This window comes from Octopus bimaculoides, chromosome 1 (genome assembly GCF_001194135.2).
Source record: "Octopus bimaculoides isolate UCB-OBI-ISO-001 chromosome 1, ASM119413v2, whole genome shotgun sequence".
NCBI lineage: Eukaryota > Metazoa > Mollusca > Cephalopoda > Octopoda > Octopodidae > Octopus > Octopus bimaculoides.
The window spans coordinates 33,182,680-33,200,951 of record NC_068981.1 but is presented as its reverse complement, the minus strand read 5'-3'; the positions used below and the strand labels follow the sequence as shown (position 1 = coordinate 33,200,951).

Here is an 18,272-nt window from a genome sequence, read left to right as displayed (position 1 = left end):
TATATATATATATATATATATATATATATATATATATATTAATCATACTATGATCCGTAAATAACATTGTTAGGGCATTCTTGCATCCCATCTGTTGATCTTGAACATATATTAATGATAATATTGTACTAATTGATTTAAAGTGGTTTGTTATTTTTGTTTATATTCCATTCGGTGGAGTCGATTTTCTTAAGTGATCACTTGCTTTTTCCTAATCAGCGACAGAAATACTCGTTCTAGACCAATCATTGGAGCTTCAAACGCCATTGAAGCAATAAATGCTATCATGTAGGCTACTACCAAAAATCCGAAAAACAAGAAAACCTGAAAAGGAAAAAAAAAAGAAAATGAAAAATATAAAGGAGGAATATCATAATTTTAAATTCAAATAATTACTGCAATATTTTTATTTGTATACTGTATGTGTTCACATCTACAAATAACCAAAGTCTGAACAACCCGTTATGGGAACTACTTTATAATCATTTGAATGCAAGAAATAGTTGTCAAATCTCTCTCAGATTAACACTGGTATCTTTATAATGTTGTCCAGATATACATTACCTTAGAGATGAACAATACTTTTGATCATAAGTTTTCTTTGTAAAGGCAGGCTGACCTAATAATAAACAACAACAATAGCTAAAATTCTAATAAATACTTTCATACTTTGTTCCTAACAATATTTCTAATGTTTTTTAAGTGAAGGTGTGTGAGTAAGTAATTTGATTATTTTGGCTCAAGATCGTTAGGTTGTGAGTTTGATACCCAGTGGTGTGTTGTGTTTTTGAGCAAGACACTTTAAATCACATTGTGCCAGTCAACTCAGCTGGCAAAAACGTGCTGTACATTATCATTATCATCATCATTATTTAATGTTTGTCATCCATGCTGGCATGGATTGGATAATTTGACCTAGGCTGACAAATTGGAAGGCTGCACCAGACTCTAGTCTGATTTAGCATGATTTCTAAAGCTGGATGCTCTTCCTAACACCAGCCACTCTGAGAGTGTAATGGGTGCTTTTACGTACCACTGACACAGGTGCCATTTGCATGACACCAGTATCTGCCACGATTGCGATTTTACTTGGCTTGATGGATCTTCTTCTAAAGCACAACATAATGCCAATGTCTCGGTCATTCGTCATTGAGTCCATGTGGTCCAGCACTTGAAAGGAGCCCTCCATGTGCTATTGGCATCAGCCACCTTGCCTCTGTGAAGCCCAATGCTTGGAAGGTGCCTCCTACGTGCCAGTTATATGATACCAGCATTGGCCACGACTATGATTTCACTTGGCTTGATGGGTCTTCTCAAGCATAGCATCCCGCCAAAGGTCTCAGTCACTAGTCATTGCCATTGTGAGGCCCAGAGTTTGAAGATCATGCTTCATCACTTCATCCCATGTCTTCCTGGGTCTACCTCTACCACAGGTTCTCTCCACAGTTAGAGATCAGCACTTCTTTACACAGCTGTCCTTGTCCATGTGCATCACATGACCATACCAGTGCAATCGTCTCTCTTGCGCACCACATCTGATGCCTCTTACGCTGAACTTTTCTCTTAAGATGCTTACACCCTGTCATACATGCACACTGACATTGCACATCCAGGGAAGCATACTGGCTTCATTTCTTTCAAGCCTATGCATGTCCTCAGCTGTCACAGCCCATGTTTCACTGTTGTGTAGCATAGGTGTTCACACACAGGCATCATACAATCTGCTTTTCATTCTGTGGGAGAGGGTCCTTAAGTTTCCAAATCTTTCTTTTCTGGATTGGTCTGCTTTTTAGCATCTTTCTGGCCTGGAGTTTAAAGTCATTAATGCCTAGTCTATACTGGGAGGTACATTCTTCACTAGGGAGGGTTTCTGTAATTCAGTGGGCCAGCTTTGTAATATTCTGTGTCACACTGAATCTCCTTGAGAACTATGTTATGGGTATTCTTGGCTGTGGAATGCTCAGTTACATGCATGTTAATTGATAAAAATCAACTGGAACGCTCATCATCATCATCATCATCATCATCATCATCATCATCATCATCATCATTTAACATCCACTCTCCATGCTGGTATGGGTTAGAAGGTTTGACTGGAGCTGATAAGCCAGTGAGCTGCACCAGGTTCCAGTCTGAATTGGCATTGTTTCTACAGCTGGATGCCCTTCCTAACAGCAACCACTGCAATGAGTACTTTTATGTGCCACCAACACGGGTGCCATTTATATGGCACCGGCAACGACCATGACTACGATTCATGGGTACCATTTACATGGCACTGGCAGCAACCACGACTGCGATTCATGGGTGCCATTTGCATGGTGCCTAATGCCAGTTAATGTCTTCTAAATTCCAGTCTCTGTTTTAAGAAAATCATTACTCTCTTTACTCTTTAATCTTTTTCTTGTTTCAGTCATTTGACTGCGGCCATGCTGGAGCACCACCTTTAGTCGAAGAAATCGACCCCAGGACTTATTCTTTGTAAGCCTAGTACTTATTCTATCGGTCTCTTTTGCCGAACTGCTAAGTTACGGGGACGTAAACACACCAGCATCGATTGTCAAGCGATGTTGGGGGACAAACACAGACACACAAACATATACACACACACATATATATATCCATATACATATATACGACGGGCTTCTTTCAGTTTCTGTCTACCAAATCCACTCACAAGGCTTTGGTCGGCCTGAGGCTATAGTAGAAGACACTTGCCCAAGGTGCCACGCAGTGGCACTTAACCCAGAACCATGTGGTTGGTAAGCAAGCTACTTACCACACAGCCACTCCTGCGCCTATAAGTTCAGTTTTTGTATAAGATCAAATATCTACTTACAATATTAAAGTTTGTGATGTAAAGTGGATACTTTTGGTTTAAATAGAACAGGTATATCACAACTGGATGGACTAAGTAAGCACAGTATGTGAGACGACTCAGTGGAATGAAGGCTTTCCATGATAAAATTGTATTCACAAAACCTACAATAAAAAACAAAATAAATAAAACTCTTTTCTTTCAATTTCTAAATAGAGAACATTAGGTTTAAAAAAAAATCATTTTTATCTTTTGTTGTATCTCAGGAGAGTCATTATGCCAATAATAAACACATGTACTGGTTCTTATTCACTTCTTTTATTATTATCAGTCAATTAATTAAGCGTTTGACCAATTAACTAACCAGTTGTTTGATTTGTTGTTCAGTCAATGTATAAATGAACGAATCAATCGGCTAAGTTTGTCAAAGTCTTTTTGCCATCATTCATAACACCACCATTGACATGCCCTTTCTAATTCCAGGTCTGCTTGACTGATAACAATATAAGAAGTGAAATAGAACCAGTGTGTGTTTAATATTGGCATAATGATCCTCCTGAGATACAACAAAATATGCTTCAATACCCAAGTTCACATTAAGAAACTTGCAAACTAAATATGAAAATAAAACTTTTCCTCATCAACATCATCATAATCTAATGTCCATGTTTCCATTCTTGTATGAGTTTGATGGACTTTATCAAGACAGATTTTCTACAGCTGAATGTTTTTTTTTTTGTCACTAACCCTCACACATTTCAGAGTAAGGTAATATTTACCATGGCCAGGCATGTCTTCATGAAGAATTGGAAATAAACGACACTGCTTGCATGACAGTGACACTTGTTTACAACTGTCACAGGAAGCCATGGCAAAGTACTAGCAAAACACACACAAACACACACACTTTTATAAGCACAAATCTATGATAGGAAGAAACTTGCATCGGTCTGTTAACAGGATGGTTTGCATATATTTTTTTTTACTATCTTGGGTTAGTGTTTATAAAGTGCTAAAACTTACTTGAATTTAGTTCAATGTTTATAATTGATAAGATGTATAACCTACCTCCATATCCTGTACAGCAGGCATAGATTACCCAACCAACACTTACAGCCCAGACATTGCGATGGACTGCTGTATAAAAAGAGATTGTTCCTTCAGTAACTCCATCACCATTGTAAATATTATACAAGCCATAAAGGACAGTTATAGCATTTGAAGTCGCCATCAACCAGATCATGGCACAGACATACTGAAAAGATGAAATACTTAGATAACTAACGTAAACATATATATACTGGTGGATGTAGTGGGGAGACTTTAGTTTCTTTCAGTTAACATTAAGAAACAGAATGTAAACATATTGATTAAGTTCAGTTCAGCATAATTAAACATAAAATCAACAGTAGGCTTCACTAAACTAGTAATGGCATGTGTTGTTATTTAGTGAATATAAACAATTTAAAAGACTGAAATATTCTGATAGCATTGAATAAACAAGAGCACTCAGAGAACACAAACCTCTGCCAAGGCAACACCAATGTTCTTTCAATGATTAGCTCGAGATGATTTTTTAAATGAGAATATCAGTTGAGTTTATTTTAAAATGAAAATAAACTCAACTGCTCTCAAAAACGAGAATGCTAAAAATGAACCTGACTGCTCTCAAAAATTAAGTAAAAAATTTGGAAAAATAATCCAGAATCCTTGTCTGGTACTGAATTGATTCCAAAATCTAATCAGTTTGTGCCAGTCAGGAGGCCAAACATCCATGAAAATTTCATCTGAATCCATCCAGAGGTTCTTGAGATATCTTGTCCACGGACGAACAAACACAACTGAAAACAATACCTCTGCCTTTACTAAGGCGGAGGTAATAAATTTTGAGAAGACTCGGCAAGCCAACTGAAATTGTAGACATGAAAAGATCCAGTGAAATTGTGGTCGCAGCTGATGCTGGTGTCACATAACTGGCACCTGTGCTGGTGGTATGTAAAAAGCACCTTTCGAGTGTTGGGCCTTATGGAGGCAACGACAAATGATAAAGACTTCTGACATCATGTTGTGCTTGAGAAGAAGACCCATCAAGCCAAGTAAAATCACAGTTGTGGCAGATACTAGTGTCATGCAAATGACACCCATGCTGGTGGCATGTATAAGCATCCATTACACTCTCAGAGTGACTGGTGTTAGGAAGAGCATCCAGCTGTAGAAACCATGCCAAATCAGACTGGAGTCTGGTGCAGCCTTCCAGCTTGCCAACCCTGGTCAAACCGTCCAACCCATGCCAGCATGGACAACGGACGTTAAATGATGATGATGATGATGATGATAATGATGACTTATTTCATATCATCAGAAAAACATCAACATCATCATAATCCTCTCCATTGTCATCATTATCATCATCATGACTTAATGTCCATTGTTTCCCATTTTCACACTGGTCAGATGAAAATTTGTTGAGACAAATTTTCTACAACGAGATGCTCTCCTTGTCACCCACCCATTTCCAAGCAAGATGATATTTTTCAATGATAAAGCATATTTTTCACTGAAGTCTATAAATGAACAACATTGCTTGTATGATGGCGATGCTCATTTACAATCATGATATCAATATAAAATTACACACAAACATGCACACACACACGCAAATCTATATTTGGTGAGGCACCATTCTCTCAGAAGGTGGACTGAAGGGTTTCTGTAGTTAAAAATTTGTTGTGTGTGTGTGTGTATGCAGTACATCCTAATTTAGGCAAGAAAATCATGCCATCCATATTCTCATGGAACAAATAGAGAATTTATTTGACAACTTACCTTATTTAGATTCATTTTACATTTATTTAGGCTTAGGTAATAACCATACAGCATCCCAATAATATAGGGCCCAATACGAGTGTACGGCTTGACATAGATATGCTGAAAATATTTAATACTCATTCTGAAATGGAATAATAATAATAATAATAATAATAATAATAATAATAATAATAATAATAATAATAATCTTTTCTACTAAAAGCACAAAGCCTGAAATTTGAAGGAAGGGGACTAGTCAATTACATTGACCCCAGTATTTCACTGGTACTTAATTTATTGACCCTGAAAGAATACAAGGCAAAATCTTTGAACTCCAAATGCAGTGACAGGTGAAATACCACTAAGCATTTCATCCAGTATGTTAATGAATCTGCCAGCTCACTGCCTTAGTAGTAGTAGTAGTAGTAGTAGTAGTAGTAGTAGTAGTAGTAGTAGTAGTAATAATAATTATAATTATTATTATTATAATTAGGCGCAGGAGTGGCTGTGTGGTAAGTAGCTTGCTTACCAACCACATGGCTCTGGGTTCACTCCCACTGCGTGGCACCTTGGGCAAGTGTCTTCTACTATAGTCTCAGGCCGACCAAAGCCTTGTGAGTGAATTTGGTAGACAGAAACTGAAAGAAGCCCATCTAATATATGTACATATATATGTGCGTGTGTGTGTTTGTCCCCCCAATATCACTTGACAACCGATGCTGGTGTGTTTCCGTCCCCGTAACTTAGCAGTTCGGCAAAAGACACCGATAGAATAAGTACTAGGTTTACAAAGAATAAGTCCTGGGGTCGATTTGCTCGACTAAAGGCAGTGCTCCAGCATGGCCACAGTCAAATGACTGAAACAATTAAAAGAGTAAAAGAGTAATAATAATGGTTTCAAATTTTGGCACAAGGCTAGCAAGATCGGAGGAAGGGTTAAATTGATTACTTCAACTTCAATGTTCAACTGGTACTTATTTTATCAACCCTGAAAGACAAAGTTGACTTCGGTGGAATTTTGGACTCAGAAAGTAAGGATGGATGAAATGGTGCTAGGCATTTTGCCTGGTGAGTTAACAATCGTGTTAGCTTGCTGCCTTAGTAATAATAATAGTAAAATGCCCTGATGCAGTACCAGGCAGTGGCTCTCATGGCTTCTCATCTTAACTGATTGGAAGTGTCATCGGGTATATTGTTTTGTCTTGGTATAAAAGAGAGGTTACAGCAAATATTCTTCTCAATACCACAGATTTGTTTGTCAGTTGTTTGACCTTAACCAGTTGAGCCTTAGTGGCTGATATGTGCATCTCTGATCATGAGCAGAAGTAGTGGGGGAGCATCATAGCCATGTGTTGAGAGGAATTCTTTGGGGTTTGAATTATTCACCTCTGGAAACATGGGTGTTTCATTCAACATCCTTAAACAACCCTTAATCAGGGAATTTTTGAGTGGGATGGGCTACTCGACCTGACGAAAATTCTAACTGGGCCCCATCTACAAAGTCATATGCTGTTTATCTTGATATGGGATCACCATGTTGCACACATATGGTTGTGATGCATGTGCCTGGTGTACCCTTATCAGACGAGTAGTCATGATAGGTATACTGGGCTTCATATATTTTACCTCAGTGTCATTTTGATGGCATGCACTGCTCTCTCACTCAATAATAATAATAATGATTTCAGATTTTGGCACAAGGCCAGTTATTTCAGGGGAGTAGATAAGTTGATTACATTGACCCCAGTACTCGACTGGTACTTATTTATCAACCCCAAAAGGATGAAAGGCAAAGTTGACCTTGGCAGAATTTAATAATAAAAATAATGATAATAATAATAATAATAATAATAATAATAATAATAATAATAATAATAATAATAATAATAATAATAATAATAATAATAATAGTAAAAATTTAATTATGATTTAACTTTACTTAAAAAGAAAAGATAATTTCAAACAATACACCAAATCACTTGTCCAATGGTTATAATGGAAGCGTGCCTGTCAGGAAGCTGTCAGCCTGACGACGAAAAATTTTCAAATGGCAGAATATCTTCCCCGAATACGAACCTGGAAGGTCACTTAAATGGGACAAAAGTACCTTGGCCCACTTGCCCAAGGTACCGTGCAGTGGGATTGAACCTGAAGCAATGTGTTTGGGAAGCAAATTTCTTACCATACATTCACATCAGGACTGTAAACTTTTATCCTAAATACCAATGGTTATGAAACTTTCTCTTCTCACATGTGGTTGTGTTTCTATTACCCTTAAATCTCTCAAACTTATACATTAAATACTCAAATCTTACTCATCTCACTATTATTTTGGTTTGTTATTTTAATCAAGGCAGTGAGCTGACAGAATCGTTAGCACGACGGGCAAAATGCTTAGCGGTATTTTGTCTGCTAGTATGTTCTGAGTTCAAATTCCATTGAAGTTGACTTTGCTTTTCATCCTTTCAGGGTTGATAAATTAAATACCAGTTAAACACTGGAGTTGATGTAATCAACTAGTCGCCTCCTGCCCAAATTTCATGCCTTTTGCCTATAACAGAAAGGGTTATTACCAGTTATGCTGTAGAAAATGCTTTTCCTATGAGAATAAACCAATTAAAAGTTATACTGAAATTATAGACTTACGATTTGGCATTAAACATAACAGCAGGTAAATCTTCTGTTGTTGAAATTATTCCTGCAGAAAGCATTTGAGCCAAAAGTAAAGCAAAAAAGATAGTAAAGCCTATGGCAGGAAACCTGAAAATATAATTAACAAATATTATTTATTAATTAAGTAAGGAGAAAATTTTTATGGGAGAAAACAGAAAGTAATAAAGCAGTTTAAAGGATTAACCCTTTAGCACTCAGGTTACCCTGTCAATTGTAAAACTTCTTTTTTACCTCTGCCTTAGCAAAGGCAGAGGTACTGTTTTCAGTTATGTATGTTTGTTTGTCTGTGGACAAGATATCTCAAGAACTGCTGGATGGATTCGGATGAAACTTCCAGGGATGTTTGGCCTTGTGGCTGACATGAACTGATTAGATTTTGGGATCGATCCAGTACCGCACAAGGATTCTGGGTTATTTTTCCATTTCTTCACTTAATTTTTGAGAGTGGTCGGGTTCATATTTAGTATTCTTGTTTGTGAAAGCAGTTGAGTTTATTTCAGATATATTCTCATTTTAAAAATCATCTCCAGCGAATTGTTGAGAGGACGTTGGTGTTGCCTTGGCTGAGGTTTGCACTCTCTGAGTGCTCTTGTTCATATTGTTTTGATTTTGTCATGCATTATCTTATAGCTTTGAGATTTTGATGAGGTAACTGTTTATTTTCAGAATGGTGTTGCTGGGTTGGTGTGAGAGGCTAGATCTGGCTGGTTTAAACATAAAACAGAATATTTTGGCCAGATATAGCTGGATATGGCTGGTTTAAATGCTAACGAGTTAAAGGGAGATTCATCATCATCATCATCCTCAAATGTCTATTTTCCATGCTGGCATGGGTTGGACTTTTATGATAGGAGCTGGCCTGCTGGAGAGCTACCTGGGCTCCAGTTGTCTGTTTTGCCATGGTTTCTATATCTGGGTGCCCTTCCTAATGCCAACCACTTTACAGAGTGTACTGGGTACTTTTATGTGGCACCAGGACAGGTGCTTTAATGCAAAATGATATACAACCACCACAAGGTCCAGTCCTTGGGGCAGTTTGGCGACTTCTGTACCTCAATGGCTGTGAACTGCTAAGTTATGGGGACATAAACACACCACCATCAGTTGTCAAGCAATGGCAGGGGGACAAACAAACACACACACACACACACACACACACACACACACACACACACACACACACACACACACACACACACACACACACACACACACACACACACACAATGGGCTTCTTTCAGTTTCTGTCTTCCAAATCCACTCACAAGGCTTTGGTCGGCCTGAGGCTATAGTAGAAGACACTTACCCAAGGTGCCATGCAGTGGCAGAACTGTGTCGTTGGTAAGCAAGCTTTTTACCACACAGCCACTCCTGCACCTAAGCTTCTTACCACACAACCACTCCTGCACCTCTTTGATTTAAATAAATTGACACAACCAGTTGATGCACATTGTAAATAACTATATATATATACCGCCTGACTGGCCTTGTAGGGTTTTCGAGCGAGATCGTTGCCAGTGCCCCTGGACTGGCTTGTGCGGGTGGCACATAAAAGACACCATTTCGAGCGTGGCCGTTTTCGTGCGGGTGACACGTAAAAGCACCCACTACACTCTCTGAGTGGCTGGCATTAGGAAGGGCATCCAGCTGTAGAAACTCTGCCAAATTAGATTGGAGCCTGGTGTTGCCATCCGGTTTCACCAGTCCTCAGTCAAATCGTCCAACCCATGCTAGCATGGAAAGCGGACGTTAAACGATGATGATGATGATGATGATTCATATTTAATCAATCCCTCATTTGATCGACTAAAATGCTATTGACTGAGAGGAGTTAAATGCCATTCTATTCTTATCAAATCCAGAATATCTCAGCAAAAATTAACATACATTGTAACAAAAGTGGGATATGTTTTCTAGCAGTAAATTCAAGCAGACTAACTACTACTTTATTGATCAGTGCCTTTGTCAAAGAGAGAGGGGTTGTGTGATATTATCAGATCATAGTGTAAGGACATTTAACTGTTGTATATGTTTCATGCCAAGATTTAATCTATGATGTTGCTGAGTGCACCCACTAAAGTGATTCCGACAGACTGAAGGAAGATCAGAAAGAAAAGTTATTATCTATAGGCGTAGGAGTGGCTGTGTGGTAAGTAGCTTGCTTACCAACCACATGGTTCCAGGTTCAGGCCCACTGCGTGGCACATTGGACAAGTGTCTTCTACTATAGCCTCGGGCCGACCAAAGCCTTGTGAGTGGATTTGGTAGATGGAAACTGAAAGAAGCTCGTCGTATATATGTATATATATATGTATGTGTGTCTGTGTTTGTCCCCCCAACATCGCTTGACAACTGATGCTGGTGTGTTTACGTCCCCGTAACTTAGCGGTTCGGCAAAAAGAGACTGATAGAATAAATACTAGGCTTACAAAGAATAAGTCCTGGGGTCGATTTGCTCGACTAAAGGCGGTGCTCCAGTGTGACCACAGTCAAATGACTGAAACAAGTAAAAAAGTAAAAGAGTATCTATTAAGATAGATAATATCCATTGAGGAAATTATATATTATGTATACTGGACCCAAAAGGTCAGACCGAGCCTGATATTTTATTCGGATGCTGTAACCAGTAGTGCATTTATTTGAGAAAACTCTGAAAGTTCTAAATAAATGTGAACAATGTGCCATTAATTTTTCCTTTATTTATTAGGTTAGATTTGCATTTAAAGATTTACAGTGTCTACTTGAGGCATGAGTTAGATTCATTACCAGTCTTTCAAGAAAATACCTCCAGTCTTGGGGAAAAACATTACCTTGTTTGGAAACAAGTGATGGCTGCTGATAGAAAGGCATCTGGTCATAGGAAATCTGCTTTGACAAATTCCATGCAAGCATGGAAAAGTGGACATTGTAATAGTGATGTGTGTGTGTGTGTGTGGTGTGTATGTATACATTGTATGCATGTATACATCTTCTGTCGATACATATAACAAAAAACAGAAATGATGTGAAGCAAAATGAAAAATCTGGTGCTCCTTGAATAAAGTTCTTTGTGATATTTGTTCAGCACCCAGTTACAGATACTTCCTTGTCAATCTCACCTTAGAAATGCAGTGAACAAGTTAGTGGCTCATTAGAAACCAGTAACTAACAAGTAAAGTCACTTGCCCAAGATATCATGTAATGGGATTTGAACCCAAGCCTTCATAACTTAATCACCTAGCCATGCCTACAGTCTCAGCGGCATAATATACAAACTAACAAGAGACTATCCATGTGGTTAGTCAATTTTCTAGAAGTAGCAACCCATCTCCTTCATATTATACTCTAGCATTCTTTAAAAAACAAGAAAGACAATGTATTACATATATTAATGTTTGAGAGCTAAAGTCTGGGATGTCGCATTTGGAAGGCTTTGAATAACAAGTATTCAAGATCAGGGATATGTTCTAAAACTAAACAACAACATGATCATAATATATTTGCTTTACTTACATAGAAAGTGGTATTAAAAGGATAGGACTGATAACATAAAACTGCATGTCATTAGCTAAATACCACGACCATCCTACACACTGAAAAATATAAAAGAAATGCATTTCAATTTTAACCTGTAACTTCAGAAACCTGCTTGCTTTATCTGTTAGAAATAGCAGCCAATCAAATTACACACACCCATCATGGGAAAGGGAAGGACACATTGGATATGTGCAGACTTAAGATACCTCTGAAAAGAGAGAATGCTTATGATCATAGGTTTATTAAATCAGAGTCAATCTAGGGGTTAAACAACAATTGCATAACATTCTTGCAACATGTTACATCACATCTTACTTTGGCTGCCATGAAATCTCTCTTTGTGAGACTAAATATGTATATCCTAAGCACTTGACTAAGCTTGAATATCTTTCTTTGGTGATCACTTCATGATATTGAATATAAACAATGCCAGATCATCAGAAGAGAACTGTAATTCACTCCATTGTTGGTTGTCAATGTTAGTTGATAGGCTGAGAACAAATATAACAAACTGAGAACTCTAAGTATATTCATTAGAATCTTTCGTATATATATATATATATATATATATATATATGTATTTTTATATTATTAATAAATTCATAAAATTATCAATAATATTCGTAGGAAATCAATATTTAATATTTCGAAAGATATATATCCGATATGACATGGTAAAATAATAAATTTAAAATTTAAAATATACGAGATATAAATATAAATATATAAATGTAGATAAAGATACATGTGAATATAAATGCATATAAAAATTTATGCGTAATTAAGCATGAATGTTATAAAGACTAAAATTTCAATGAAGGATAAAAAAATGAACTTTCCAAATTATAGGAGGACTAATTTTACAATTTATTTAAAGGACAGTATACACTTTAATATTTTTAACGTTCTAATATTTTTAATATTTTTAATAATTTTTTAATTAATATTACATATACCATTAGTTCTTAATTCATCTCTGAAGAGCGGAATTATGATAATATGCTGATCTTTTGATTACATTGTGATTATATTAATATCCGCGAAACGACCATCAGATGTTTAATTTTTTAAATTTTAGATTTTTTAAACTTTAGTCTTTATAACATTCATGCTTAATTACGCATAAATTTTTATATGCATTTATATTCACATGTATCTTTATCTGCATTTATATATTTATATTTATATCTCGTATATTTTAAATTTTAAATTTATTATTTTACCATGTCATATCGGATATATATCTTTCGAAATATTAAATATTGATTTCCTACGAATATTATTGATAATTTTATGAATTTATTAATAATATAAAAATACATATATATATATTTGCTCAAAATAATAGAGCACTCAATATAAGTTCAGTTACATATTCTTTTAGAATATTCCTTATAAAAGTTATATATATATATATATAGCAACAAAAGAAAATAATTTATGAAATTCTCTGGCATACAAATGAAATTTTTCAGACCAAAATTTCCAACCAAAAAGATAGATCGAATTATACAGCAAGATGACTGGAAAATAAAATATTCCATGCAAAATGCAGCAGGATTTGGAAAGATAGTGACAATATTTGATATGTTTACACTACATGTTTACACTATATGACTATGTTGACTTGTATAGCAGAAAATATGGTAACATTTTTATTTTATAAGTGAGACAAAGAAGGAGAAAGAGAATGATTCTAAGAGCAGCTAGAGTGTCTGCTAGAATAGAAAAGATTTGGCTCATAAACTTACCATTTCACATTTATCAATTTTGAAAGCCATGTTCTCTCTAATTATTTTTGCTGTGGGAGTGTGCAGAAAATTTGCTAATGTGTAAATTTTATCTTTCTTTGCAAAGTATATGTACATCCATGCAAATAACCATTACTCAAATGCCATATTGATCACCTAAGCGAATGCACACCATTTTCAAGTGTGTATTATTTGTGGTTTTATTATGAAATCATACAGCTCATTTCTTCGATTAAAAATATTCAATTTCATCTTGAAAATCTTGTGTGCATACACCTTTTTGCATTTGCATACTGTTTGCAAAATGTGTGTGCATACACCAGCTCACAGCTTAAATGGAACATTAGTTGAAAGGATGAAAGATATATTGACCTCTCTGGGATTTGAACTCAAAGCACAGATAGCCGGACTAAATACGGCCAAGTATTCTCTCCACAACTTTAACAACTCTACCAGCTCAATGCAAAAAAAAAAAAAAAAAAAAAAAAAAAAAACTTGTCAATGCGTTAACAATTGAGTGAGAGTATTACTTCATGGATACTTGATATGCTAGAAACAACAGCGAAATTTCCATTAAATCACAACCCTTAGAAAAGGAAAGGACACCTTAGATAATGTAATCATAGAAACTCCTAAAATGACAGAACTGTAAATGCTAGAATGCTTTTACTATTGTAGTTTACTTATGAATGAGTTTGAATAACAAAAGCATTGGGTCATATTGTTAATTATTAGAAGAGAACTTACTGATGGTTTATCATCTGCCAATAAGTTGTTTATATACAGTAAATTGTAATACCACGAATCCTTACAGTAGTTAACCTCAAAGCCATCATGCTGCCAGTAAGGTCCACTACCCCAGTATGGGAACAAGGGTATGTATACCATCATGACAAGCATATAGGGAGGAGTCAAACTGGAAAGAAAAAATAAAACAAAAAACAAGTTTTTTTTTTCAGTCATTATAATGTTTTTTTCAAAGTATTGAAAGAAAAAAAAAACGAAATACACCACAACATATGCTAGATATTGCCTAGATATAGCCCCAAAGACTTGACAGATGAATCTTGCTCATTAAATTTTATTGCTGGGGGAGGCTTCACCTAACAAGTTTTGATTCTGAAGAGTTGGGTTCAATACCATAATATTCTAGGGCGATGAAACTTATTTGTTTGTCTGTCAGTGTCAATGATGACCAAGGACTTCATATTGGAGAAGATAGGTCACAGTATGACTGGCTGTGGCCAGTCAGTTTGACACATGCATGGAAGGCTCTGTCGCAGGTCAAGCCCTGGTGGTCTACTGGGACTGAAAACAAAGAGTAGGCTCTGGACTTACACAGTTTGCTTGTTCTTTGTACCCCTGTAATCTTGAAGTGGCACCACTGTTGGAAGGAAGTGGCACCACTGTTGGTGCAGCTTCGCCAGGCAGGGCAGTTTTATGCTTGCATTTCTCAGGTATTCGGGTTGATCTCAAAGCTCTTCAGTGACACTTTAAGTGTATCCTTAAAGTGCTTTTTCTGTCCACCTTTTGTGTGCTTGTCTTGTGCCAGTTTGTTGTAAAATGACATCTTAAATTGTATCTATAAGAAGGCTATCTAATTGACTGGCAACAATTCACTCACAGCACACTACAACCAATAGCTTACAGATATAATGTTTCTTAAAACTTACCACTTTTATTAGAAGGTTCCCCCCAACACATACACACACATGTATGGCCATCTTAGAGTACATGCTTTAGAGGGCTCTCTGATTGGCTGACCAAGATTTGCTCACCAATATACCTCAATAGCTAATTCAGAGATATATTGTTTCTTAACTTCTATCACAGCTGCAATGATCTGATCTCTTCTAATATAGCTAGTCACACACACTTTTTACTTAGGTCCACACGACACATCCATTTCCTAATCCTCTCATCAACTTTTCTGTGTCTCACATCCCAGATCCTGCAGTCCTTTCCAGGACTGAAATCCCCTGGAATCTCCTTTCAAATTGTCCAAGCTGATTGTCTTCAAGCTGAAATCTTCAAACTGAAGAATCAACTGCATCTATATCACCTGCCTGGGAGCTCTGGATGAAGTAGTGGGGCATTACCTCCCTTGATTAACTTATCAACCTGCAGAAGTAGTTATTCAATCTGTTTCAAATCACATGTTTCACTTAGATGTTTAAGTAAAGGTACTTACCGCCAAAATCGATGACAATAGAAATACAACCAGTTCATTTTACCATCTGAAGTTTCTAAATACTTGAAAAAGCTATAAGCTACCAAAAGACCACTAAAAAAGAAAATAGTAAAAATAATATGTATTTATTTCATTCTACTAAATTCATAAACAGAACAGGCTATCCATCCACTCTTTATACTATAACTTCTTAAAACAGCAGGACACAACCAAACAGTCACCATAACTTTCTTTTTGAAGAGCTTGGGTTTAGGGAAGGTTTTCGGTGTTTCATTTTGGTCCAACCACTGCAAAGAATGTTTTTCATTATTGTACAGAATCCACTTATCATCACAAGTTACAATATGGTTGAGAAATTGATCAGTCTGGTTACAGAGAAGAAGCAATGAGCAGATTTCATATCTGCGCATTTTCTCATTTTCATACAAATCATGTGGTACCCATTTGTTGAGCTTTTTTGATTTTCTGATCGCATGCAAATGGTTGCAGGCAGTTTTCTGGCTAACTTGAAGCTCTTTTTGCCAGTTCTCAAGTGATTTTATGTGGATGTTTCTCAATGGCGGTCTTTAATTGACCATCATCGATAACAGATGGGCGTCCACTGTGCTCACAATCTTCAAGGCTCAGGTCTCCACTACAAAATCGTTTAAACCATTTTTGAGCTGACCACTCACTGATCATTTCCTTATCCAACATTTTGTTGATATCACGAGCAGTTTCAGCTACTTTACGTCCTTTTTTTGAAGTTGAATAGCAAAATTGCTTGAATATCGCACCGACAGTTCCATTTCAGATGATTGTAACAACAGTGAAAAAAATATCAATGTTAATTTATTGATGCATTTTGGCAAGTCTATGTCTATATTATCAGACAATTGCAAAAAAAAAAAAAAATGTTTAAAAGAAATTCAAAACTCTGCAAAAATCCAGTACAAATTCTTCATGGTTCAAAATGTTGCTTACTTTTTACTCAACCTGATATATAGTAAACCTTTATCAACTTCTAATAAAACATCTGGTTAAAAGACATTAATATAGAATGATTGACTTATGAGCAATGAATCATTAATTATTAACTTACCTTAATAAGAAGAATGTGTCTACTGAAACAAAAGCATTTCCAATTGCTTGGAATGCAAAATTTTTCAAGTTATCAGGAAGTGCAAATAGGTTTCCTGAAGAATAAAAACAAAAACTAAAATCACTATCAGTTAAATTTGCTATAGGTTAAGTTTATTGACAAGACTTCAGAACAAATTGTTATATTAATACCATTAATGAAATACTTGTTAAATACTGGGATTACTTACGATATGCTGGTATTCCAAAAACATAGGTGTGACCAAGAATGACCCAGGTCAAACTGAGAAACCTTATGCCATGGATACAACTAAGAGTCCCTTCTGCTTGTTCAGTTTTCAGCAATTTTTTTCCATTTGTGTAAATAGAAAAACATAGAAGGGCTCTTCCCAAAACACCTTTTATAGAAAACAAAACAAAAGCTTTATAAATTTCTTGTAAAAATAAAAAAGATATTTTATAGAATTATAATTTTCTTGAAATAACCATGTATACGAAACTGACTTGTTCAATGAAGATAGTGTCACTGAATAATTAACAACAGATTTATAATTTTAAATATGCTCTGTCTATCTGCCTGCCTATCTATCTCTGTCTGTCTGTCTGTCTGTCTGTCTATCTGTCTGTCTGTCTCTCCATAGAGGAGCTCAAGACCACCTGATTTTGAGAACTCCTATATATGCTGAAGGAATGAGCTCTTATAACTGAATCTATTGTAGAATTAGAGAAGAGATTCCAAACATGGAATCAAAATCTAGAATCAAGAGGCCTCAAAATCACCTTAGCTAACTCTAAAGTATTATTCAGCAGAAAAGGTAATAGCACCCAGGTATCTTCAGGAAAATAACCTTCCTTGATACAACAAAAAGGAATAGAAAGGAACTTCATATACTGTACTCAGTATAAGTTATGGAGTCTCAAGAGATGTAATGGAGTTACATGCAAGCTAACTGAAAAAGCACTTTGTATGTGGCAGGTGCACTGAGACTATAAGCGTTAAAGAACATGCCAAAAATAGATCCTTTTCAATACCCAAATGACCCACTAAAGATAGCTGATAGTTTCTTCTACTTAGGTGACAAAATCAGCAGTGAAAGCTGCTGTTCTTAAAGCATAGAAACCAGGATAAAAACTGGTTTGGAAAAGGTCAGGGAGCTTTTACCTCTGCTGGCAACAAAGGTTTTCTCCTTTAGAAAGAGGGTAGCAGATTGTATGATTCTTGAGTTTGAATTGCAATACTGAATGTTAGTGAGATGTGGAGGGCTTTGAATGCTGAAAACTTGTAAAAGCTAGAAAGAGATGAATCAAATTTATTCCAGTGAACATGTAATAATAGTATGCATGAATGTAAATAAGCGGAGAGAAAATTTGATGTAGTGTACAGGAGAGAGAGAGAGAGAGAGAGAGAGAGAGAGAGAGAGAGAGAGAGAGAGAG

The 18,272-nt window shown here is 36.1% G+C and overlaps 2 protein-coding genes across 4 annotated transcripts in view; one reads left to right on the top strand and one right to left on the bottom strand.

Annotated features, from left to right (window-relative positions):
• The window catches only part of LOC106878029 (solute carrier family 66 member 2), a 250,218-nt gene that overhangs the window by 230,135 nt on the left and 1,811 nt on the right, over nucleotides 1-18,272 (top strand). Inside the window, exon 8 of one of the 3 annotated variants that reach the window (XR_008263600.1) lies at nucleotides 3,302-3,426. The exons of the other annotated variants lie outside the window; for them this stretch is intronic. The gene's annotated coding sequence lies outside the window, so the exon portion shown is untranslated. Of the gene's footprint in view, nucleotides 1-3,301; nucleotides 3,427-18,272 lie in introns of those variants that run through there. 3 annotated transcript variants of the gene reach the window in all.
• The window catches only part of LOC106875968 (nose resistant to fluoxetine protein 6), a 33,290-nt gene continuing 15,043 nt past the window's right edge, over nucleotides 26-18,272 (bottom strand). The window contains exons 6-15 of the mRNA XM_014924310.2: nucleotides 17,068-17,235; nucleotides 16,839-16,932; nucleotides 15,758-15,850; nucleotides 14,314-14,482; nucleotides 11,792-11,871; nucleotides 8,273-8,386; nucleotides 5,645-5,768; nucleotides 3,887-4,073; nucleotides 2,840-2,982; nucleotides 26-324 (exon numbers count right to left, since the gene is read on the bottom strand). Coding sequence (XP_014779796.1) covers nucleotides 190-324; nucleotides 2,840-2,982; nucleotides 3,887-4,073; nucleotides 5,645-5,768; nucleotides 8,273-8,386; nucleotides 11,792-11,871; nucleotides 14,314-14,482; nucleotides 15,758-15,850; nucleotides 16,839-16,932; nucleotides 17,068-17,235 — 1,307 coding nt within the window. The 3' untranslated portion in view covers nucleotides 26-189. The remainder of the gene's footprint in view (nucleotides 325-2,839; nucleotides 2,983-3,886; nucleotides 4,074-5,644; nucleotides 5,769-8,272; nucleotides 8,387-11,791; nucleotides 11,872-14,313; nucleotides 14,483-15,757; nucleotides 15,851-16,838; nucleotides 16,933-17,067; nucleotides 17,236-18,272) is intronic.